Source organism: Ascaphus truei, chromosome 7 (assembly GCF_040206685.1).
Source record: "Ascaphus truei isolate aAscTru1 chromosome 7, aAscTru1.hap1, whole genome shotgun sequence".
NCBI classification, from domain to species: domain Eukaryota; kingdom Metazoa; phylum Chordata; class Amphibia; order Anura; family Ascaphidae; genus Ascaphus; species Ascaphus truei.
The window spans coordinates 64,628,315-64,652,548 of NC_134489.1; the positions used below are offsets into that span (position 1 = coordinate 64,628,315).

Here is a 24,234-nt window from a genome sequence, read left to right on the forward strand (position 1 = left end):
CAGCCCCCGCTTGCCGGGTACGCTGCGGAGCTCCGGAACTCCGGCGCTCCAACTGTCAGCCCGCAGCCTTCTCCTCCCGGTACAGAAGTAAGAGGGGGAGCTTGACTATATCTGTTTTAAAGTTTGGTTAAGGGCCCAAAAAAGTCTGGGCATTACCGACTACTAATGCCCGGAATTTTGACCAATCAGGATTCAGCATTTCAATAATGCTGTCCTGTTTAGCCTAGAATAATGTATTGAGCTAAAACAAACAAAAGCCGTGCTGCATAGTGGTTTATTTCTTAGTGTATTCATTATACGTGCGTTACATTGGGTTTCACAGTGTTTAATCTGCTTGGTTTTTTTCTTTTGGACAATGTCCTGAAAGCAGTAATTGAAAACAGAGCGTATGATGTAAACAGGAAACTGATGTTTTCCTTTCACTAATGATTCCCAACCCTCCCTGACAAACTGTTCCTAGTGAGTGAGGCATTCACATCAAAGCAACAGAACTCAGGAAGCTGAAATGTGGGCAGCTGAAAACAATTGGTATTTCGTTTGCTTTGGGAAACTTTTTTTTTTTAAATACTAAATATTAAACATACGAGTATCAAATTCAAGAGACTACAATCGTTTCTTTTCCCAAACGCTGACCGTTATCTACTGTAAGTATATTTGCAATGTGTCTGATTTAGCTATAAATGTTTTTTTATGGTATATTTCCCCCCCTATCCCCCAATATTGAAAGAGTAAGTACAGATGTATGAAATAAATAGAATTTCGTTCTTAACTAATTAGTTCTGATATTTAAACATGCAAATAATCTTGTTACCATCATATCTAATTAGAAGGAAACAATGCTTATTTCAAGATGCTAAAATCAAAATATTTTTTAATGCTGGAATATTGTTATTGGATGGGGGTATCGGGAGATATATATATATATATCTCCCGATACCCCCATCCAATAACAATATTCCAGCATTAAAACATATTTTGATTTTAGCATCTTGTAATAAGCATTGTTTCCTTCTAATTAGATATGATGGTAACAAGATTATAGATTATATATATAGTTACTATTTCATTCTGTATTCAAAATGTTTAGGATTTGTTTTTATAATCAATTTGCATAACAATTTTGATAATCAAAACCATTGAGTTAGAGCACCAGGAAAGGGTGACTATATTTGTAGGGCAGAGTGTGGAGTTACTGCTGAGTGGGGGGATGTTTTGGGTGCTGATCTTATGCTGAGCCACTGGAATTCAGACGCTATGCTTTTATTTTAAGCACGTTTTCTTTCTTTCTTACTTTTATGCTAATTAAGGAAGTGGCATAAACGGTAAAAGAAAAACGGTTTATTGGAAATGTTGATTTTGTACATTGACGAATAAAGCTGTATTTTCACACTGAAATCCTCTGGCTACCATACCTCACCATCAGACCACCTCATTGAAAACACATAGGGGATTAAGCATCCAAGTCTCCTGGCTGCAAAACTGGGGCAAAAAGTAGCACCAGATTTAGCAAAGGAAGAAATTGTGTAGGAAGCAATGGATTTTTTTTTCTTTGATAAATATGTTTTTTTTTTTAATACGTTTTGTAGCTGTGAAAGTTTGATATATGACCCCACATGTGGCTTTGTAAGCAATAAACAAAGTAAGGGTAGATACAAATAATTGTTAGACGGAGCACCATTTAAAGTTAACACTCAGTCCCCGATGCGTTTAAAATCAAGGTCCAGGCACTGCAGGGTTACCATCTGTCTCCTGCTCTTACTGCGTGCTCCACATAGCCTGCCAAAGAACAAAAGTATTTTGTATAACATACCTATATCAAAAACATGTGCGTGCATGTGTGTGTGTGTTAGCACAGAAAATACAGGTCCAGTGCCTACAAACTCCGATATCTCAGGAACCAGACTATCACTATTTAAATTTGGCGACTCCTTGATCAAGGTGCAAAAAAAAAAAAAGAAGAAGAAACGATTAGTAGCCAGGATTGCTGCTTTAAATCATCAGAAAAAATTAATACACATGCACTGCTATCACATTTATACTGTATAGGATTTAAAAAATAAATATATATGCTGATGCATATTTACGTAGTCCTTGTTTAATTGTAACCATTTTGATTAATGGAAGTGTGTATATATATGTGTATATATATATATGTGTATATATATATATACCATACACATTTTATGTTAAGGTGGGTGAAAAAGGCGACAAAAAACCTCTACCGTTAGCATATAGCCAATAAAGAATATCATTTGTGAGCACATTCACATGGTTTAGACAAGTCTGCAACCCCGCCTTTCACCATTATCACCTAGCATACAGTGCTTCCACTGCAGCAAGGGATTCTGGGAAATGACATGCAAATGAGCACACAATGTGTGATGTGAAGTTGCATTTATAGTTGTTATCCTTTTGAAGGTGGTTGCTCTGAGCATGAATTTTTGAGTTGTTATGAAAGGCTCTATCAATAATACTAATATTTTTTAACGTATGACTTGAACCAAGTTCAACCAGAGGCTATGCTCTTATCATACGCTCCTATTGGTAATATTTATGACTTCAACCTGCCAGATTTATAAGAACATTAATATTGTAACGCTGTTTCCCCCACCCCTTGGGAGATGTCGCCATTACATGGTGTAGGTTGGTGCATACCTGCTGGCTCACAGTAGATATGTGTCTCCGCCGATGTTGTTGGGGATAACAGGACTGGTTTCTGGGGCACATTACAGTTGCTTATCTCTAGGTACACAACGCCTCCATCTGCCGCAGGCTCCAGATGTATGGAGGCGATCTACTAAGGTAGAAACGGTTACCTCTCCCCCCAGAAAGATCACACTCTAGGCCGAAGGTATATTCAACTGGAACTAGTTTATTGTCCTTCTGGTCACAAAGTAACAAGTGGGCCTCTGCCGAATGCAGTTCACTGTAGATTCCCAACGCATGGATAGTCCCTGGACCTACACTACAGATCAAGGGCCCCCCCAGCAGTCCCTTCTCTTCCCTAAGGCTAAGTCCATAGAGAATTCAGCCGTGCGGAGGCGCGCAGAGGCTGAGGGAAAGCGGGTGCTTTCCCTGGCCTTAGTTCGCGCGCCGTCCGGGGGTGTGTCGTGGGGCGGGCCAGTGACGTCATGGAGCTGGTTCGCCCTCATTGGGCGAACCGCTCACGTGACCGGCCCTGCACTCCCGTGAGCGCTTAAACTAAAAAATTCTTGCCGTCCATGCTTCCGCACGCTTGTGGAAGCGTGCGCGAGCCCCTGCTAAAGCCGCTGTCATTGCAGCTGCAGGGGCTCATTAACAAGCGTCAGCGCGCCTTAGCGTAGGTCAGCGGATAAGCGCTGACCATGGACTCAGCCTAACCCTCTAGCTGGGCCAGGGTAATCAGTCACTCCCCCCTAAGGGGAGAGGACCAGGGTATGCCCGTGTACAGCAACCCTGCATGTTACCTGTCTCTCTCAACGGTAGAGACAACTGCTAAATTTGGGTGCTGCAACTCCCTAATTACAGTAGGGGGAAGGTACCAGGTCTGAACCTAGGATTGAACAGAACACAGACCTAGTCCCACCTCCTCCCCTGTCACTCTAAGGAACTGTCTATGGAGAGGGGAGACCCCATAATTGGTCCTGACACTGCCTTCTCTTACCAGGGCTTGCATGTCAGGGAGGGCAGACTGGTAGCCATACCAGGCATGGATACAATATTGTGTAAGGGGGTCACCCCCGGTTCCCCTGATCTTCCTTTGCCCCCTGCCTTACCCCTGTGGCAGTGGAGGAAGGGGACGGCGACTTCTCCCGGCGGGCACCTCCCTCTTGGTTATGGCGCGAGCTTCGCCCATGCGCAGTAAAGATCGCGCACGCGGTCCCCATAGAAAAGAGCTGTACCAAGAACTACAATTCCCAGCAGCCTCTGGGGACTGCACTTTCACCCTTGTCACAGGCAGCATTGAAGCCAATAGAGCTGGCAGATTCTCATGCTGCAGAGTTGCAACAATGTTGTGTGCAGACAGGATTTTTGTTAGTCAGAGACCGGAGCAGCCCAGGGAAGGAGGTAGGGTACAGGAGTCGGGGACTCCCTGTACTAGGCCAGCAACCCCAAGGCCCGAGATAGCTCAGCTCCCCAGTAAGGTGAGTGTTGCCAGGGGCAGCCCTCAGGTTAGGGACCCTGCCACTTGCATTAGTGGGAGCTGGGAAAGCAAGGTTACAGAGAGTTGGAGTCAGGGAGCTGTAGGGAAGGAAGGGTGCGGGGAGCGAGTGCAGCTTCTGCCCCATATAGGTACCTACACCCCAGGTAGGCCCAACTCCCCACTAGTTTAGTGGGTAAGTGCTTAGGGAGGCCCGAGATGGGGACGCTGCCCTTAGCATAGAGTGCTGCCTTGTCAGAGTCACGGCTGTTAGTGCTGTGAGGTCTGACAGGCAGGCACCTTGTTGCGCAGCACGTTGGCTGCAGCCTCCAGTGAGCTACAGCTTGCTGCTGTAGGCGCTGGGACTAGTTAGAAAGTAGTGAGGCTGAAGGGACTTGGGTAGTTAGGGGAGTGGGACAGGTCATAACCCCTGCAGGCCCATAGGAGTTCCCCAAGCCACTACAGGTTGCTGTACTACAGGGACAGGCCCTAGGTTAGGGTTCCTGTCACGTTAGTACCACTTAGATAGATAGGGACACAGCGGCTGCTGCTGTTCCTGTGGAAGCGGTTGGACCCACGTTGGGGTCCACAGAGACGATTCCAGAGTGGGACCGCCCTAGCGGTCCGCACGTGCCGGAGTTCGTTTGGAGAATCAGACGGATTCATCACACGTCTGACCCTTTGTGAAGATTGCTGACCCGAGCACCGGAGTGCTCGGCAGGTATCTAATACATAAGTGCACCACCGGGCCCTTAGCTTAAATAGTGACTGCGCAGTCACCCACGTTCTCTCTGCAAGAGTGCGGGACATTGGGTGGGGTTTCACTGAACACTGGGTGGGATCACCTAGTGTTGGGGAAGCGTCCTGCGAGACGTCACGGTTAGTGTCTCCTAGTGAGAGCGACACAGGTCATTATCAATGTGATGAGTTGTTATACATGTTAGTAAAGTTATTAGTTATTATACCCCACTGTGTATGTTATTATTAGTAATTGTCCTGTGAGGAACCACTCCCCCTTTGGCGGGAGCCATCGCAGGTGGAGGCGCTGCATCGTGTAAGTCAGGGGGGCGCAAACTTTTTTCCCTGCGCCCCCCTGCCGGCTGTCCCCTCACTCCCGCGCCCCCCTCGCAACCCCAACTTACCCGCGCTCCGGCGTAATGACGTCACGTTGCCATAGCAACGTGACGTCACATGACCTCGCAGCGTCATTTTGGCGCCGCGTTGCCATGGCAACACAGGGAGGAAGCCGCCGGAGCCACGGTAAGTTAGGTTTACAGAGGCCCTGCAGCTCCCCCGGCACTTCATTTAAGTGCCTTCGGGAAGCGCGCGGGGCCTCTGTAAACCCCGCGCCCCCCGTCGGCAGTGTCTCGCCCCCCCTGGGGGTCGCGCCCCACAGTTTGCGCACCGCTTGTGTAAGTGATCACCGTTAGTATTGTGTTATGTCCCAGGTTCCCCGTGGCGGAAGCTCAGCCCTCCTGTGAGCCAACAGGTAATGCACCACACCTATGGTAACACCGTATGTTCCTTGCACCCACATCAGATCTGCGGTTGGGGGGGGGAATACCCGTTACAATTATATATAATAAGGTGTTGTATTATAATAGAGAAATCTTTCATTATGTCTTACTGTGAGGACCGAGACAATTGGCAAAGCATAGAGCATAGAAAATAGCATTTGTACAACAAATACATATGTTACTTACTGTAGATATGTAAGAAAATCTTAACATTTTTTTTTATTTGGCCTTCTGTATGTGACAGAGGAAAAACTTTCTGAATTGTCAATGAACAGTATAATTTGATTATTTTATGAACCTTATATTCAGAGTGTGTATTATTTTCGAGTATTTCAAGATACTGTATGGGCTATATGGCAAGTTGACATATTGTACGAATGTTATACAGTAGATTAGCAGCAGGACAGCCACGTATCCACAAAGCTGGTGCCTGTGATGGATGACACTCTTGTGGAGACGCTATCAGTAGTGACTGTGACATAGTTAGTGCTATTGCTCATGCTTCCTGTTAAGCATGCCTGAGTCACAAATTCTTCACTTTCCATATCTGTACCAACCCAACTCTGATATCTGGAATGGTATCCCCTTCAATACAAAAAGATCAGCCATGTATTTTAGAACCAATTACCCATCTATAGCTAAAGTATGTCACCCCAAAGTGAGAAAAGGCTCATACAGATATATCATACAGCTACATTTGATAACTATAGCTTGCCTGACATATTTTATCGTTGCAAGTACTGTACATCCAACTGTAAAATGTATTTAACATTTAGTTTCAGAATATTAAAGAAAATGAGGTGTTGCTGCGTACTTATCTGTGCTGGCTTAATATGGCAATGTGTTGAAACTTTGGACAGTGAAGATAGAGATCAAGATCTTTCTGGTAAGAATAAAGTGAAATGCAATTACAACTTCAAATACCTTTTTGACTTAAAGGTGCAGAAAACCAGCACAGCGCCCGAAAAACTGGGACGTCTGGTCACCCTATCTATTGGTCCACATGACGCTAAACATTTAAACAGCAAAGTGATACCGGCAAATTAAATGTAACAGAATAATAATTATATTATTTTGTATTGTATCAAATGTAACTGTTAACCATGGCAGTTATTTGGAAGTGTAATGGATATAAATCAATTTTTTTTTGTTCTATATGAAAACAAGTTTTCAAGTCAGTTTGATATTCATCGCCAAAATGTCAACTTAAGCAATTGTTGTTCAGTTGAAGCAGCAATCCCCCTAAGAGGCCAGTAATCGTTTAACTCCTATAATATCAGGATCTTGGTCCTTGAACATGTCTTGCTCTAGTGCTAAAAATCATGATTTTCTTAAAGCGGCAATTCAAGCTAGTCATTTTTTGTTAGCGATTTTTATTTTTCACATTGGATTGAAGCAGGGGGTCTCCAGTGCTAAACCCCATTCATTTCAGCTCCGGGGACAACTGCTTCCAGAGATAAGTACCTCCGTAGGGGGTGCCGGTAGCCGAGTTCACGTAATCGCGGAGTTTCAAAGGTCCTGCGCCCTGCGGGCCAATAGGATGCCGTGACGTCATGAGGTTGGGCTTCCTATTTGCCCACGTGATGCGGGAACTTTATATTTTGCCGAGATACCAGTATCTCCTTTGGAGGTCTGTATCTCGGGAAGCAGAGGGTCTTCAGAGCTTAAATTACTGGGGTTCAGCGCCGGAGCCCCCCTTTTTCAAACCTATGTTAAATAATAATAATTTTTAAAAATGCATGAATTGCTCCTTTAATCTCTATCGTCTTACCATGGTAACCCTTTGACTACTCTCGCCTCTGGGAAGAGGCTCCATTTTAGCCTCTCGAACACTTAATCAAGGATGTTAATACAGAGCTACCCTTGTATTTCCACTTACAATTTAGCAAAAATAAAAATAAGCCAATTTTTTTTTTTTTTTTTAATTATTATTAATTTGGGCATTGTTAAATAAAAATGAGAACCTATTCAGGTTTGCTGTTTACATGCTTGTATTTTTTCTTCTCTCCCTTATGTCCCTTTGTGTGCACCCGAATACAGGTACCCAATTGCCACCACTTGTACTGAAACATTCTGTCTGTGGTTTGAAACAAGATGGCGGCTCGTGCAAAGCATCGTTGGAAAGATTTTATTTCAACATTTACACTAGAAAATGTGAACATTTTGAATACGGAGGATGTGGAGGGAATGAAAACAACTTTGAAACGAAGGAGGAGTGCAGAGAGAAATGTGTAATCAAAGGTCAGTATTTTAAATCACGTTCTTATTTAAAGGCAAAGAAGGGTGAGTTCCTTTTGGTCCTTTCTTCCATGTAGTAACAAAGGAGGGAGAAGGAGTGAGTCGTATGATACCTTTTGTTGGACCAACAAGTAGTTGATTTGTTACAAGCTTTAGAACCTCTCGGAGTCCTTCATCGGGCAAGAGGACCCAGAGAGGTTCGAACCACTTATTGATCCAATAAAAGGTATCATATCGCCCACTCCCTCTCCCTAATTTGCACAGTACCAGTTTATTTTCAGTACAGGTTAAATAAATGTCCTTATATGTTATGGCCATTGTGGTTTTCATCATGTGTAAACCTGAAAGCTTTTATGATAGTTACTAGCTCTTAAGGAACTATTTGTGGAAGTTAAGCAACAAACCCCTTAAATAAGCCTCCCTCCTGTTTTTATCAGGATGGGAATCTGGGGTTGGGTGGGGCGAGGGGTATTAAATGGCCGGCCAATAAGAAGTCACAATAATAGTGTTGAGAAACAGGAAAGGAAGCGCTCCCAGTGATATAGTGAAAGTGGTAATAAATATACGTCACTTCTATTTAAATACCAATTGAAAAATGACTGAAGAAATGCAGCTCCAACTTTTACAGACTGCGTGTTCAGTCTTTAAGATAGATGGAAAAGGCAGTTGGTGGAGCGCAAAATATAACAATAGTGATAAATGTGAAAAAATGAGAAAGATGTCTCACTCCATGGACTCATACAAGGATATGTTTGTAGTTTAGGAAATGCTCTTTTCTCCCTGGGTTCACACTGGTATAGGGTCCCACTGCTCACTCAAACAGAAAAACCAAACATACTGTACTACAAAATATATATGTATTGGAAACAATAGTTTGCGGGAATCCCACTCACATTTTCTCAGACAAAATGGAGGTGAGAAGCCCAGCAACAGGAAAAGATAGAATGCTGTAAGCAGGCAGTTCTGGAAGGAACACAGCAGAGAGAGGAGGAGCAGAGAGAGGAGGAGCAGTGGAGTAGACCTTTTGAACGAGCCTCCCGCTGTACTTGCTCTGAGCCTTCTCTCTCTGCTGTGTTCCTTCCAGAACTGCCTGCTTACAGCATTCTATCTTTTCCTGTTGCTGGGCTTCCCACCTCCATTTTGTTTAAGAAAATGTGAGTGGGTTTCCCGCAAACTGTTGTTTCCAATACATATATTTTTTGTCCGATCTGTACTATGTTTGTTTTTTTCTGTTTGAGTAAGCGGTGGGACCCTATAACAGTGTGGACCCAGAGAGAAAAGAACATCTCTTAATCTACAAACATTTCCTTGTGTGAGTTCATGGAGTGAGACATCTTTTTAATTTTTTCACATGTATCACTATATGTCACCATTCATTCACTATTGTTATATTTTGCGCTCCAGCAACAATAATGTTGCAGCTTCCTATTAAACCAAAATTTGGCAGCCATTTTGTTTCCCCTGGAGGGAGACTGACACCCAGCAACTTCACTGGTATGTATCTCGAGAAATAGCTGTGCTCAGCTCCGGAAACCCACCTCCCCCTCCATCACTGATTCCTACCCTGTAAAAAACAAAAACAAATACTGGGTTAAAAAAAAAGTCTCCACGAGGCATATATTTTTATGTACTTCCCATATTTTTAGATTTTGCGTCTATTTGATGCTGCTGATCTAGGTTTTTTCTATTGTTCTTCAGAACCATCACTAGAAGACCCTCCAAAGAAAGGGAGAAAAAAAATTCCACAAGGTAAATTGATTTATTTCACCATAACGATATAATAATTTTGACTAGTGGTGTTCAAGTTCAGTCGTAAACGGCTACTACAAAGCCAGATTTTCAGGGCAATACATAACTAAGCAAGCTGTTTTAGTTTATTTATTTATAAAATGTTTTACCAGGAAATAATACATTGAGAGTTACCTCTCATTTTCAACTATGCCCTGGGCACAGAGTTATGATGACAATACATATTTACATTAAATGAACAGGGTTATACATTAATTTTACAGACATTTCATGGACAGTTAGGCTGCGTCCAGGGTCAGTGCTGAGGCGCGCTGATGCTTCTCAGTGAGCCCCTGCAGCCGCAATGAGAGCGGCTTTAGCAGGGGCTCGCGCACGCTTCCGCAAGCGTGCGAAAGCGTTGGTCTTTTTCAAAAGATTTTCGCGCTCACGGGAGCGCAGGGCCGGTCACGTGAGCGGTTCGCCCAACGAGGGAGAACCAGCTCCGTGACGTCACATCCCCCCCCCCCCCCCTCGAAACGCCCCCGGACGGCGCGCGGACCAAGGCCGGGAAAGCACCCGCTTTCCCTCAGCCTCCGCACGGCTGCAGTCCTATGGACGCAGCCTTAGAGATAATATGTTATGGACGTATGTAACAGTTACAGACAAGATTAAAATGTGAGACAGCTGATGTCTTGAAATTACTTGAACTGGAGGGGGCTTTGAGAGGTAGGTTGTTCCAGATGTGAAGTGCACGTTAAAAGGAGGAGCGACTGGATTCTTTGTTGAACCTTGGAACCTTGGAACTGTGAACAGTCTCTTGGAGTCCGATCACAGGTGATAAGTGCTGCTTGTGTTAGGGGTGAGGTGTTTGTCAGATAGGTGGGTAGATTGCTCAGAGAGTATTTGAAGGCAAGACAGGAAAAATTTACCTTGCGTCTGTACTCGAGGGATAGCCAATCTAGTTCTTGGAGCATTTCACAGTGATGTGCGTTGTAGTTACATTTTAGGACAAAACGGCATATTGAGTTGTAGAGATTGTGCCTAGTTTGCTAAGGTGAGTTTGTGGTGCTGTACCATATACCGTACTGTGTCCCCATAGTCTATAATTGGCATTACGCTAAGGCCCCGCTCCCTCCGTCAGCACTCCCGCACTGCAGACAGGCGGGGCGCTGAAAGACACAGACCGCGATATGCGGTCTGAAGGGAGCGGGAGGTGGGCGGGAGTGGGAGGTTTGAGCGGGAAGGGGGGCTTGGCTTGAGCGGAGGGACCCGCTACTCTCCCCCCCCCTCCCTCCTTCCACGGGCTCGGGCTGGCACTCATACACACACGCAGACACACACACACACTCAGGCACACAGACACAGACACAGACACACACATACACACACACACAGACAGCCACTCACGCTGCTTTCCCTCCACACTCCTCCCCGCTCCCCGAAGCCTCTCCTCCTCCCGAAGCCTACCCTCCTCATTGGCTCACAGCCACACCACGTGAAGCGTCAACGCTAGGGATCACCATTCTCTTGTATCCCGTAGCTGCTGACGCGTCACAGCGTGTAGTGAGCTGTGCAGCCAGGGGGGACCGGGACCGGCTCGGGAGGATTCCCCTGCTGGTGGGGAACTCGCGTGTGGCCGCCCGCGCTGCCGGGCGCAGCGTGTCCCAGGCCTTAGCATCTGCTGTGCGATGCGCATTCTGACCAGCGGGTTTAGGGAGAATTTATTCCTATAAAGTACATCTAGTTTGGCATAAGTTTTGGATGCCGGGTATCAATATACAACCCAAATGTTAAATGGGAGTTAAACCATATGTCCAGATATTTAAAACTTGTCAAGAACCAGAATGGAGTTAGATTTGGTTCTGATCTGTAGCTCTGTCATTGGTAGTTTTAGAAATGTAGCCTAAGGTCGCGTTTATAGCGCCAGCGACGCTGACGTCATGCTGCGGTCGCTGGAAAAATAAAATTGAAATGACTTCCAGCGATCGCGACCAAGGCACCATGCTTACTATAAGCGCGTGTGACTGCATCAATGCATTTGTTTTGGCGTGACCTCGCGTCACCGGCACTATAAGTGCGGCCTTAGTCTCGAATACCATCATCACAGTCTTGTCAGTGTTTAAATTCTTCCAAGGTCCAAGGGGAGCATTTTGCCAGGATCACCCCAAAAGAAAAAAGTAAATATATAGTGTACAACTGTAAGTACTTACAGACGGCCCACTTACAGTGTGTCAGTGTAAAATAGGCAGTTGTAGTGGTGTTTCGTTTCTGGATCACATAGATGTTTGTGGCAAGATGTAATCTCAGAATGAAGGTGTCGGGAATCGGCGGTCTCCGCGCTCCGCACACAGAGCACTCTCTCCCCTCAGGGAGTCCCTGGACACACAAAACAATCCTGCTTTACCGGCCTCTGCGGCTCCCCGCCCCTGCCGCCATCGCGGGATCACTCCCCTCGGCGATTCCTCTGCTCAGCGCCGGGTGCGCCCACGCCCTCCCGTGCGCACACCTGCACCATCCACTGGCTCGGTCCACGCGCGTATACGCGTAACGGAGCGCGCTCATTCTGCACACACTTCATCCCGTCCCCCGGACCTCAGGCTCCGCCCCCGCACACTGCACGGGCATACTCAGGTTACCAACAAGACTCACCTGCCCTGTTATGCCTGCACCAATCTGCAGTGTCTCCCTGTAGCTCTTCCTGTCCCGCCTCCGTTCCTAATTGGACCTTCCTGCTTTATCTAGCTCCTCTCTGCTCTCAGTCTTTGCTCGACATAGTCTCTGTATGGAAGTACTTCTGGATTCTCTCAGTGTTTTCACAGGTTCTGACGTGGCTTGTACGACTACCCCCTCTGGCTCTCGATCTCGGCACTCCTTGGACAACGCTCACTCTGGTAACCCCTTGAACATGGCTTGGACTACGACCTATCTCCGCTCTCCACTCCCTGACATCGGCAAGGCATTCTTCACTCTATCTCTAAAACCGGTACCGGCAAGTATTGTCTACCTTACTACACCTGGCCTGGCAACACTTTATACCACACTCCGGACACGCTCCCTTTGCTGCGGGTGCGGGTCTGGTCTGCGGGCAGCACCGGCGTAACATTATGTCGAGCCCACAAGACGCAGACCAGACCGAACTTCAACAGTTTCTCTCCAATCTGCTTCAGCAAAACCAGGCCATGGCGGATCTCAGACCGAGTACCGACCGCGACCTCGCCAGATGTAAGCCCCCACTCCGCAAGCGCAGTTAGCAGCTCCGATGTAAGGATTCCTCACCCAAAGCTTTATGCAGGTGAACCGCAAGAATGTAAGGGTTTCCTAAACCAGTGTGAGGTGCAGTTTGAAATGGCCCCCATCTCTACAATAATGGTCGCAAGAAGGTAGCCTACATTTATAACCTCCTCACTGGCAGCGCCCTGGCTTGGGTTTCCCCGGTTTGGGAGCGACGTTCTGACCTTACCCAAGATTACCCGGCATTTAAAGCCGAGTTCCAACAAGTATTTGATTCCCCCGCTCGTCGGGAGATGGCATCTGTTTCTCTTCTCCAGATCACTCAGGGACGGCGAATGGTGACACAGTATGCTGTGGAATTCCGGACTCTAGCAGCCGAGACTAACTGGGGACAAGAGGCTCTCGTCTCCGTATTCTAGCAATGTCTGGCAGATCCCATCAAGGATGAACTCTCTCGCCAATCCAGGCCGGATCAATTGGAGGTCCTCATTGATTTGGCCGTCCGAGTGGATCAACGTATCCAGGTACGCCGCTCAGAGCGTCAGCGCACTCGCTTTCATAACTTTCAAGTTCCGTTCTCCAGTACACCCAGCAGCACTCCTGCTCCCCCAAGTGCTACCACACCTCTTCGTCCTGCACTGGAGTTGCCAGAGCCAATGCAATTGGGGGTACAACGCATCCGCACACCGATACGGCAGTTCCGCCACGCTGGGGGATTGTGTTTCTACTGCGGATCCATTAAGCATCTGGTTCGGGAGTGTCCACTGCGTCCGGGAAATGGGAACACCCAGTGAGTACAGAGAGGCTCTCTCTGGGTGTAATGTCTCCACGGCCCCTTCATAAAGGTGAACTCCCTAAGAAACTTACATTTCCAGTCTCCCTTTCAGGTGATAAGTTCCAGACTTCTACCGCCGCTTTCATTGACTCAGGAGCTGGAGGAAAATTCGTGGACCTTGAATTCGCCAGGTTAAACCGCATACCGCTCGTGAGGAAGAAGGTTCCCATCGCACTCGTCGGTATCGATGGACGTCCTCTTACCCCGGCCCACATCTCCTTGGAGACAATCCCCTTGCTTCTGTCCTCACATCTGCACAAGGAGATCTTGGTTCTCGATGCCATTCACGTTCCTGGGATACCAATCACCCTTGGTCTTGTTTGGCTACAGCTTAACAATTCTCTCATTGACTGGACTTCCTCTGCTCCCATCTCCTGGAGGCCGAGGTCAGACGAGACTCATCAACTGCTGGCCAATACATCTGTTCCCGAAGTTATTCTACCTTCTGTTTACCACCAATTCCGGGACGTTTTCAATAAGGTACAGTCAGATCTTTTGCCGCCACACAGGACTTACGATTGTCCGATCGATCTGGTTCTAGGTTACTCCCTACCCAAAGTCCAAGACCTACCCCTTGTAGTTACCAGAATCTCACGCTATGGATGAATATATCCAGGAGAATCTCAAGAAAGGCTTTATTCGTCACTCCAATTCCCCAGCAGGGGCTGGGTTTTTCTTCATCAAGAAAAAGGACGGGTCGTTGAGGCCTTGCATCGATTACAGGGGTTTGAACCACATAACTATTAAAAATTGTTACCCCCTTCCCCTTATTACTGAACTGTTCGATAAATTACAGGGGGCCAAGATTTTTTCCAAGTTGGATCTACGTGGTGCCTATAACCTAGTGCGCATCAGGAAGGGGGATGAATGGAAAACAGCCTTCAACACGCGTAGTGGACACTACGAGTATCTTGTAATGCCTTTCGGCTTATGTAAGGCTCCCGCTGTCTTCCAGGATTTCATCAACGACGTCTTTCGTAAAGTACTCAATATTTTTGTTATAGTATACTTGGATGATATCCTGATTTTTTCCAAAGATCTCCAGGATTATATACGCCACACCTCCTATGTCATTTCCCGTCTCCGTGAACACCATTTGTACGCCAAACTGGAGAAGTGCACCTTTCATCAGACCTCATCTCCGTTCCTGGGATACATCATTTCCGATGAGGGGTTTATGATGGAATCCGGTAAACTTCAAGCAGTCACTCAATGGCCAAGACCCAATTCTCTCAAAGCCATACAACGTTTTTTAGGGTTCACTAATTACTATCGTAAGTTTATAAGTCATTTTTCTACCATTGTGGCACCCCTCACTGCGCTCACCAAAAAAGGAGCTGATCATTCTGCTTGGTCATCCGAGGCCATCTCCGCCTTCGAGACACTCAAGGAAGCTTTTATATCTGCACCTATTCTCCATCATCCCAACATTGAACTTCCCTTCGTCCTGGAGGTTGATGCTTCTGATTGCGGCGCTGGAGCCGTTCTTTCTCAGAAACCCACGCCTCAAGATAAGTTACATCCCTGTGCATATTTTTCCAAGAAATTCTCATCAGCTGAGATGAACTATGACGTGGGTAACAGGGAACTTCTGGCCGTGAAGATGGCTCTTCAAGAGTGGAGACACCTGCTGGAGGGGTTGAAAGAGCCGTTTACTATTCTCACGGACCACAAGAACCTTCTTTACATAGAAAACGCTCAACGCCTTGGTCAATGACAGGCTCGTTGGGTTCTTTTTTTTTTTTCTCGATTCTATTTTCACCTTTCCTATATCCCCGGGACCAAGAACGTATAGGCAGACGCACTCTCCCGAATACATTCTTCTGAAGAGAGACCAGAGGAACCTTTGGAGACTATCCTTCCACAAGAGAGGATTCTCGCAACGTCTTCTTTCAAGAATTTGGACAAGATTTTACACTCCCAGAGACGCATTCCCAAGGACTTGATCGTTCCCGACAACAAACTCTTCGTACCTTCCAAAGTTGTTCCAGAGGTTCTGTCTTGGGGTCACTCCTCTAAATCTGCAGGTCATCCAGGTTTTAAGAAGACTACTGATCTCATTCGTTGGAATTTCTGGTGGCCAAGGATGTCTCAAGATATTCTGGAGTTTACTCGCGCCTGCCCCACGTGCGCTCAAAGCAAGACTCTCCCTCAAAAGCCTCAGGGTTTTCTGTTACATCTTCCAGTTCCCGACCGCCCCTGGTCCCACATTTCGATGGACTTCATTGTGGAGTTGCCCAGGTCCAGAGGAATGAACACTATCTTGGTGGTCGTGGACAGGTTCTCGAAGATGTCCCATTTTATTCCACTTAAAGGATTACCCACCTCCCCCGCCCTTGCTGATATCTTTACGGAGCAGATTATCCGTATTCATGGGATCCCTTCGTCCACTGTTTCTGACTGAGGTTCTCAGTTCGTATCCAAATTTTGGAGAGCTTTCACGAAGAGATTGGGCATCTCTTTTTCTTTCTCTTCCGCCTATCATCCTCAGTCCAATGGACAAACGGAGAGAATCAATCAATCCCTGGAGAAGTACCTGACATGTTTCATATCCATTTCCAGGATGATTGGGCTCAACTCCTTTCTTGGGCAGAGTACGCCGTCAATTCTGCCAAAAACGAGGCCACCCGGGAGTCGCCCTTCTTTATAAATTATGGGTTCCACCCTCCCTGTCTTCCCATCCCTAACATCCCTTCTGGAGTACCAGCCGTAGATGAACGCATTTCTTCCCTCCAAACCGCATGGTCCAGGATTCAGTCTATCCTTCTCGACTCCTCCCGCAGATCGAAACTACAGGCCGATCGTCGCCGTCGTTCGGCGCCCAGTTACAAACCAGGGGATTTGGTATGGCTCTCCTCTAAGAATATCCACCTCAAGGTACCATCTCCTAAACTGGCACCTAAGTTCCTGGGTCCCTTCCCTATTTGTGAACAAATCAATCCCGTGGCATTCCGGCTCCAACTACCACCCAGTATGAAGATTCCCAATGTCTTTCATGTGTCTCTTAAAACAATTCATCTCCAGTCACTTCTTTCCGGATCAGACTCGTAAACCGGACCCCATTACTGTCCAAAATAACGAGGAATACGAAGTTCACTCTCTTTTGGATTCTCGCCTATCCAGGGGCCAGCTCCAGTTCTTGGTGCAGTGGAAGGGCTTTGGCCCTGAAGAGAGATCCTGGGTACCTTTAAAGGACATTCATGCCCCGGCCCTTCTTAAGTCCTTCAGGAAAAAGTTTCCAGAGAAACCGTTCATGGACCGTCCTGAGGCCGTTCCTGAAGAGAGGGTACTGTCAGGAATCGGCGTTCTCCGCGCTCCCCACACAGAGCACTCTCTCCCCTCAAGGAGTCCCTGGACACACAAAACAATCCTGCTTTACCGGCCTCCGCGGCTTCCCGCCCCTGCCGCCGTCGCGGGATCACTCCCCTCGGCGATTCCTCTGCTCAGCGCCATGTGCGCCCACGCCCTCCCGCGCGCACACCTGCACCATCCACTGGCTCGGTCCATGCGCGATCACGCGTTACGGAGCGCACTCATTCTGCACACTCTTCTTCCCGTCCCCCGGACCTCAGGCTCCGCCCCAGCACACCGCACGGACATACTCAGGATACCAACAAGACTCACCTGGCCTGTTATGCCTGCACCAATCTGCAGTGTCTCCCTGTAGCTCTTCCTGTCCCGCCTCCGTTCCTAATTGGACCTTCCTGCTTTATCTAGCTCCTCTCTGCTCTGTCTTTGCTCGACATAGTCTCTGTATGGAAGTACTTCTGGATTCTCTCAGTGTTTTCACAGGTTCGGGCGCGGCTTGTACGACTACCCCCTCTGGCTCTCGATCTTGCACTCCATGGACAATGCTCACTCTGATAACCCCTTGAACACGGCTTGGACTACGACCTATCTCCACTCCCTGACATCGGCAAGGCATTCTTCACTCTATCTCTACAACCGGTACCGGCAAGTATTGTCTACCTTACTACACCTGGCCTGACAACACTTTATACCACACTCCGGACACGCTCCCTTTGCTGCGGGTGCGTGTATTACCACTTCCCCCTTCAGCTCAGGGGACGGGTCTGCTCTGCGGGCAGCACCGGCGTAACAGAAGGAGAAAAGCGATAGTGTAGACCAGCACACTATTCGCACTGCGCCCCTCCCTGCCTATTCCCCCGGGTGCCAGCGCCCCCCCACCTTCCTTTCCGGTGTGCGGGGGTCATGTGACGTCACGCCATGACCCGCGGGGTCATTTGATGCCTCGTTGCCATGGCGACGTGTCGCCAAAGACCCGGTTGGCGGCAGGTAAGTAAGTTACAGAAGCCTCACGCCTCCCCCGGCATTTAATTTAAATGCCGTGGGGAAGAGCGCGGGGTCCCTTTAACCGTCCACGCCCCCCCATTAAAATCTCCCGCCGCCCCGGGGTGCGCGCCCCCAAGTTTGCACAACGCTGGTGTAGACCAAAATATAACAAATTTATCACACAAAGTACCGATGCCAAATGTACTCCTATTCTGTACACTTGGTATGTACACATAACAAATGTAGGACGCGTACGGTCGTCATAAGCTGTGGAGGGTGACGTTTGCGCCGTTCCCAGTCCCTCTAGATCCGGGTGGCTGGGAGAATCCTTCGGCTCTGCATACCGCGTCACTTCCGTTTTGGATTGGCGTCACATCCGATGTATGGAAGATGGAAAGAATGGTGACGCGGCAAATGGGCAGATCCTCCTGGTGTCCTCAGCAGGCAATGGCTCAGCAGTGCAAGGGCTCTACGCGTTTCGCTGACCTCATCAGCTTCATCAGGAGCAATGTTTAAAAGCAGTTTGTTTTGGGAAATCCAGTATGCAAGTCTTGAAAAATCGGATTGAAGTACCAAGGTCAGAGGCTATGGCTGTGTGGATATAAGATTGTGTCATCCACATACATGTGCATTGAAGCTGCCTTACAAGAAGGGCCAGTGCTAGGCCTAGGCGAACTAGGCGGTTGCCTAGGGCGGTGCATTTTGGGGGGCAGTGGCACGGAGCATGATGGTGAGAGCAGCGGAAGCAGAGCAGAAGGAAACAGGTAACTGGGCAGCTGATGCAGAGGACGGTTGGGGGCGTACACCACTCCAGTGGTCCGAACCGGAAGTGATTACAGTACTTCAGATGTCAGCCATCAGGAAAGACCTCCACTGCTACACTCCACAGCCAGGGAAGTAGAGTGAATGGGGGAGAGGGGTGGGAGAGAATGGGATGGGAGGGAGAGAGAATGGGGGAGGGGTGGGGAAGCGAGAATGGGGAGAGAGGGTGAGAGAGAGAATGTGGGGGAGTGAGAGAGAATGGGGTATAACATTTAAAAAATAAAAAAATCTAAAAGTTCATTTTGAAGGGGGGGGGGGGGGATTTATCCTAGGGTGCCAAATACCCTTGCACCGGCCATGCTTACAAGCTGTAGATGGGTATGAGTGTAGACAGTTTAAGGTGTGTTCCTCTATTCCAGAGCACTGAAGCTTGTTTAACCACAAGATCACATGATCAACAGTGAGTTGTCCCAGTTCCATTACACACTGAATCTCATTGCAAACTTTTAGGAGGTTAGTTACCGTGGAGTGGTTTGGGCAAAAGCCGGATTTGAGTTGGCTAAAAAAAATGTGAGGGGGTATACAAGAGTATACAAGAGGTTTGAAATCTCTCTCACTCTAGCAGACCCAGGAAACCATACCCTAGCTCAGTGTTTTCCAACACGGGTTCCTAGGAAAAACCTTGGGTTCGCCGGCCATTCCGAAAGGGTTCCCAGCAATTTTCTGGTCATTTGAAAATTGTCTCAAATACAGTAGAATTTACAATGCATCTGATGACAGAGTTGCTATGAAAGATGGTTCCTTAACACCCACGCTACCATACACTCCATACCCTGTTAGATGTGCCTACACCGGGTTTAACAGTCAATAGGGAACTACCCCTTACTGTATATGGGACTAAGGGAGGGGGAATTTGCATTTTTTAGCTCCTCTTAGTTGTTCTCCATTGAGTTATACTGTACACCTATTACTGTGCTATCACTAGTTTTCTACTGCCTTTTCTTACATTGATGTATATGTTTGGTGCACTTATTACGAGCATGGCTATCATTTAATATAGTAACAATTGTAGAGTGGTCGTGGGAGGGGGGAGTTTTCCTAGGAGCTCCCTTCCTTCTAGTAGGCTCATCCGCCTATTTTTGTGTGACTATCGAGCCAGGTTACTACCCAATTTTAGGGACAGTGACAATATTTCAGCACTTTGAGCCTTTACTTTTTTGTGGCTCTTCATTCTGTACCCTGGAGTCTTTTTTTAACTCCCTTTATTTTAATACTATAACTAATAATAAACTGTTTTTAGATTATACATCATATCACAATATCATATACTTTGGATGTTTTCAGTTCTGTCCTTTTCCCTAATTTGGGGTTACCAGCTATTGTACTAGACTGTGTGATTGAGGTACAAAGTTGCAGACCAAGCAAAACAAATATGAAAGAGATAAGATAGATTTCGAACGCAATCAAATTTACATTTGGCACAAACCCCAAATCTACAAAAAAAAACCTATACATAGCAAATCCAAACAACATTTTTTTAATAAGCAAGACAATAGTGGAACGGCCAAATCAATTCTTAAGAAAACGCATAAAGCTAAAAATCAATCTAACAAAGGTACCGACTCTGATTTCACGAACATCCTCCATTTGTTGGGCTCTCCTGTTTTTGTTTGTTGTTTGCAACACTACATAATTGCTGTTTTTCGTTTCCTAGGAATGCCAGAATTTTGCCTGCAGGAGGAAGATCCCGGGATATGTAGAGGATATCTCTCCAGATATTTCTACAACCGCATGTCAAAAAAGTGTGAGAAATTTAAGTATGGTGGTTGCCTGGGAAATAGAAACAACTTCATGACTGTGGACGAGTGCCAGACTACATGTGAAATCCTATGTGAGTTTCATTTTTCTTTATTTTTTACAGTACTTTTTACAGTACTTTGTTAAGTTTATTACTTGCCTTGCAAGTTTGCAGTATTTTCTAGAAACAAATAATTAATAAATAATTTGTCCAAACAATGCTGCAGGATTTAAATGGTGAGTACAAAGAACTGAAATTAAAGAGTATTGAGTACCCTAACGGTACCTTTAAAATATATTTTAAAAAATTGTTCCAATCGCTCAAATATCAGTGTTTAAAGGTACAATTTGTGACTCTCTACTTGAAATAAAACCATCACTTGTGAGCACATTCACACGTCTTAGACAGGTCTGCAACCCTGCCTTTCACCATTATCACCTAGCATAGTGCTTCCACTGCAGCAAGGGATTCTGGGAAATGACATGCAAATGAGCACACCGTGTGACCTTTTGCCTGAAATCCATTTTACATGAAACCCTTATAAGCTAATGCTCGTTGTTAACACAGCTTTTAAGTACAGCATGGGAATAAAACCTATACAGTGATATTCAGCACACTATGGTTACCAATACCAAGCTCTTCACAGGTTTGAGTGATGCACGCTGGTGCTTAAACCCTCGTCAGCAAAGATATCGGGCATCAACCATAGCAGTTGACAGGATCAAAGTCAGAAAGGATTTTGGCCATAGCTAAAGCCAAGTAATTACTTAAACACACATTTTAAGGTTTGGATTCAATACAGGTCAGACACAGGCACTGAACGTTTCCGGGCAGCCGCCTATGCCTCAGAAAAATTCCCAACCTTACAAGGACATGGACCTAGAAAGTATGACCGCTCATGACCCCTTTGTGTGGGAGATCTCATGTGGCAGCCAAGTGCTTCTAAAGGGGGAAGCCTGGTGGTGGAAATCCAGGTATAGAGGCTTTGGCGCAGAGTAACGATGAGATGTTAATTACTTTAGTTTAGGTTGCAACTCATGTATGCTAGTCTCATTATAAGGAAAGACTATAGTGGCATTGATTTTAGCCTTATTTTGGGCTTTAAGGGTTAGACAGTTGGTGTGCACATCCAAGATGAGGGTGCGCATTTTGGAGATTTAGGGGGTAGCAGCAATTGTCCAGTAAGGTGTCTAATGGAATTTTTGGAAATTCTTCCGCCGTCGGAGGGGCTGCTTTTGATTTATGTGGATGGTGTTCCTCTTTCGAGGTTCCAGTTCTACAGGATTTTTCAGCTTTGCCTTAAGGAATTGGGTTTTTGATATGGCATGTTTTGAGACGCATTAATTTAGAACAGGCTGCAGGGCTGGGTTTGGGCGTGGCAGTGATCCAGCAGATCGGCAGGTGGGAGTGTAAATGATTCCACAGTTGCCTAAAGTTGAGTTTCTTAGGGCATGCATGCTCACTCATGTTTTGTTCATTGTTTGTTTTTTTGCTAGGGAACTTTGCTTTGGATATATAGGTTATGGTTGACTCCTATGTCTACTAGAAAGAGAGATGGGCTATTGTACCTCCTCATGGGAGGAAGCTTGGGTGTTTACGTGGTCAAAGCCATGGTGTGGGGGATGAGTTGGGAGCAACTGCTGGTTTTGGCTAGTGGAATTAGACCACCAATTATAATGCTTGTTCACCTCGCAGGCACTTACATGACTTTGGTTCCGTCTTTAGATTTGTTCCATGCAGTCCAGAGAGATCTAGCACAGATGCAGATTCTATTTGGATATTTGGTCAGAAATTGTTTTCAGGAGACTGTGGAGGGGGCTTATGATGGGAGGAGTATCGAGAGTTGTAGGAAGAAGGTCAATAAGGTGGTAGAATTGGTGGGGGAAGTTGCTTGTCATCCAGATTTTGAATTAGAGAATGTTGTGTGTTTAAGGACCGACAGGGTTCATCTGTTTAATATCGGGCTGGATCTTTTTAATGTGACATTCCAGGAGAGGAGTTGGAGGCACCAGACCCAATTTAAGGGGGTTAAATAGCCCTGGTTGTGGCAGTGGCTGTGATTTTGGTGAGTGGTTAGACCCTTGCAAACGGGGCTCTGTTGTGTTTAGAAGCCGATGCTTGGATGGTGTTTATTGAGGATCCTTTTCACGATGAGCGATGGCTATTTGGGGCATACACTCAAGTTTGCCTATTTGGTTTATATGGGAAGGGTCAGTGTGCCGGGTGGCTCCTTGCCAGAGTTTAGGCCACAGTTGGACACTGATTCACTTGTGTGACTTTATGGGCACTCTGGAAGGGTGGGGATTGAGTTTAAGATTACTGGGCTAATCTTGTTAAGGGTATAAATAAAAGCCTTGGACAGTTAACCTCTAGTTCGGTGTCCTGCGTTATTTGTTAATGGTGTCGTCGAATAGGGTGGGTTAGCATAGAGGATTCTTTTGGTATGTTTTTTCATTGACACATAGTTTTGGTACCAGGAGACTTGTATGTATGCTTCTTTTTTTTTTTTTTTTACATATTGCCAACACCTCTTTACAAGGTTACAATACAAGGAAATAAAAAAAAAACCATTGGGGATATGAGCAGCATGTAAATGATAGCATAAGTCAAAAGGAGACCCTTCCCTGAAGATCTTAAAATCGAAGTGACTTAGATAAATGTGTCTAAAAAGTAAGTTTATCTCAGTGTATGTTTGCCTCCCTCGTTCTCCAACACTCTTTTTCAAGTGAGCCTGTTCTCAATCTCAGTTTAAATATATGTAGGGTGACCATATTTGTCCCGGCAAAAACATCTGGTCACCCTGAATATATGCCCACTCAATACTGTGGGAGTTTTTGAGTCGATGAGTCTCTTGGTGCATAACCGCATTGTGCGATGTCTGGCAGCCCTCTTTGGACAAGAGCAGTTGAGCTCGTCTTAAAAATCCAGCTGTCTCCTTGCGCACTGCAGATTTATATGGGTATAGCCCAAGGGTGGACAACTCCAGTCATCAAGTGTTGTTAACTGAGCCACTGGCTGAACCACCTGCGCTGAAGCAGGGATATCCTTGGTTGGTTGTTGGTGGCCCTTGAGGACTGTAGTTGGCCACTCCTGTTATAGCCCCTGGTTCAGATACTTTTTTTAAAAAAAAAATGCTTAAGAGGGGTACTGCTTCGTTAACCATAATGTCTATACATAAAACAAGTTCTACAATAACTAAAAAGTGCTGAGGACAAATAAGTATTAACTTTAAAGTATAACATATTTATCATTGGTACTTCTTTCTTTTTCACCAGCACATTCGTATCTTCTTGTCCAACCCGAAGAAAACATTGAGCCAGAAAACATAAGCTTCTCCTCAAATACGCCTGCAACAAGCAAACTGAGTAAGGCAGCATTTTTACATTTAAGCTATTAAATTCCTACTAACGCCAATCGGTTTTACAAAAGATATATCCTCTGTAGTGAGAGTTTTCAAACTGCAGCTTGGTCCCTGAAGAGAAAACTGTAGGTGGTGTTGTTGTCACAATTTCCCTCAGTTGTTTCCAGCAGTCTGTGGTTAATTAACACTGCTGCATATCACTGCTAAAGACTCATTTTCAGATCCATGTCAAATATTTTTTGCAACATGTTATACAATTTATTATTTATGATAACTATATACAAATATATTCGGTGACCGTGCAAGGAGCTTTCAAAAGAACTATTCATCCCAAGGGCAGTTCAAAGGACA

General features: G+C 46.1%; 1 protein-coding gene across 2 annotated transcripts in view; it reads left to right on the top strand.

Annotated features, from left to right (window-relative positions):
* The first annotated feature begins 433 nt into the window (after positions 1–433).
* Positions 434–24,234, top strand: part of TFPI (tissue factor pathway inhibitor) — a 33,195-nt gene continuing 9,394 nt past the window's right edge. The window contains exons 1-6 of one of the 2 annotated variants that reach the window (XM_075608855.1): positions 434–644; positions 6,414–6,523; positions 7,678–7,878; positions 9,574–9,624; positions 20,439–20,615; positions 23,798–23,887. In XM_075608855.1, coding sequence (XP_075464970.1) covers positions 6,433–6,523; positions 7,678–7,878; positions 9,574–9,624; positions 20,439–20,615; positions 23,798–23,887 — 610 coding nt within the window. In that variant the 5' untranslated portion in view covers positions 434–644; positions 6,414–6,432. Of the gene's footprint in view, positions 645–3,916; positions 4,842–6,413; positions 6,524–7,677; positions 7,879–9,573; positions 9,625–20,438; positions 20,616–23,797; positions 23,888–24,234 lie in introns of those variants that run through there. The other variant, XM_075608856.1, reaches the window with a different exon arrangement.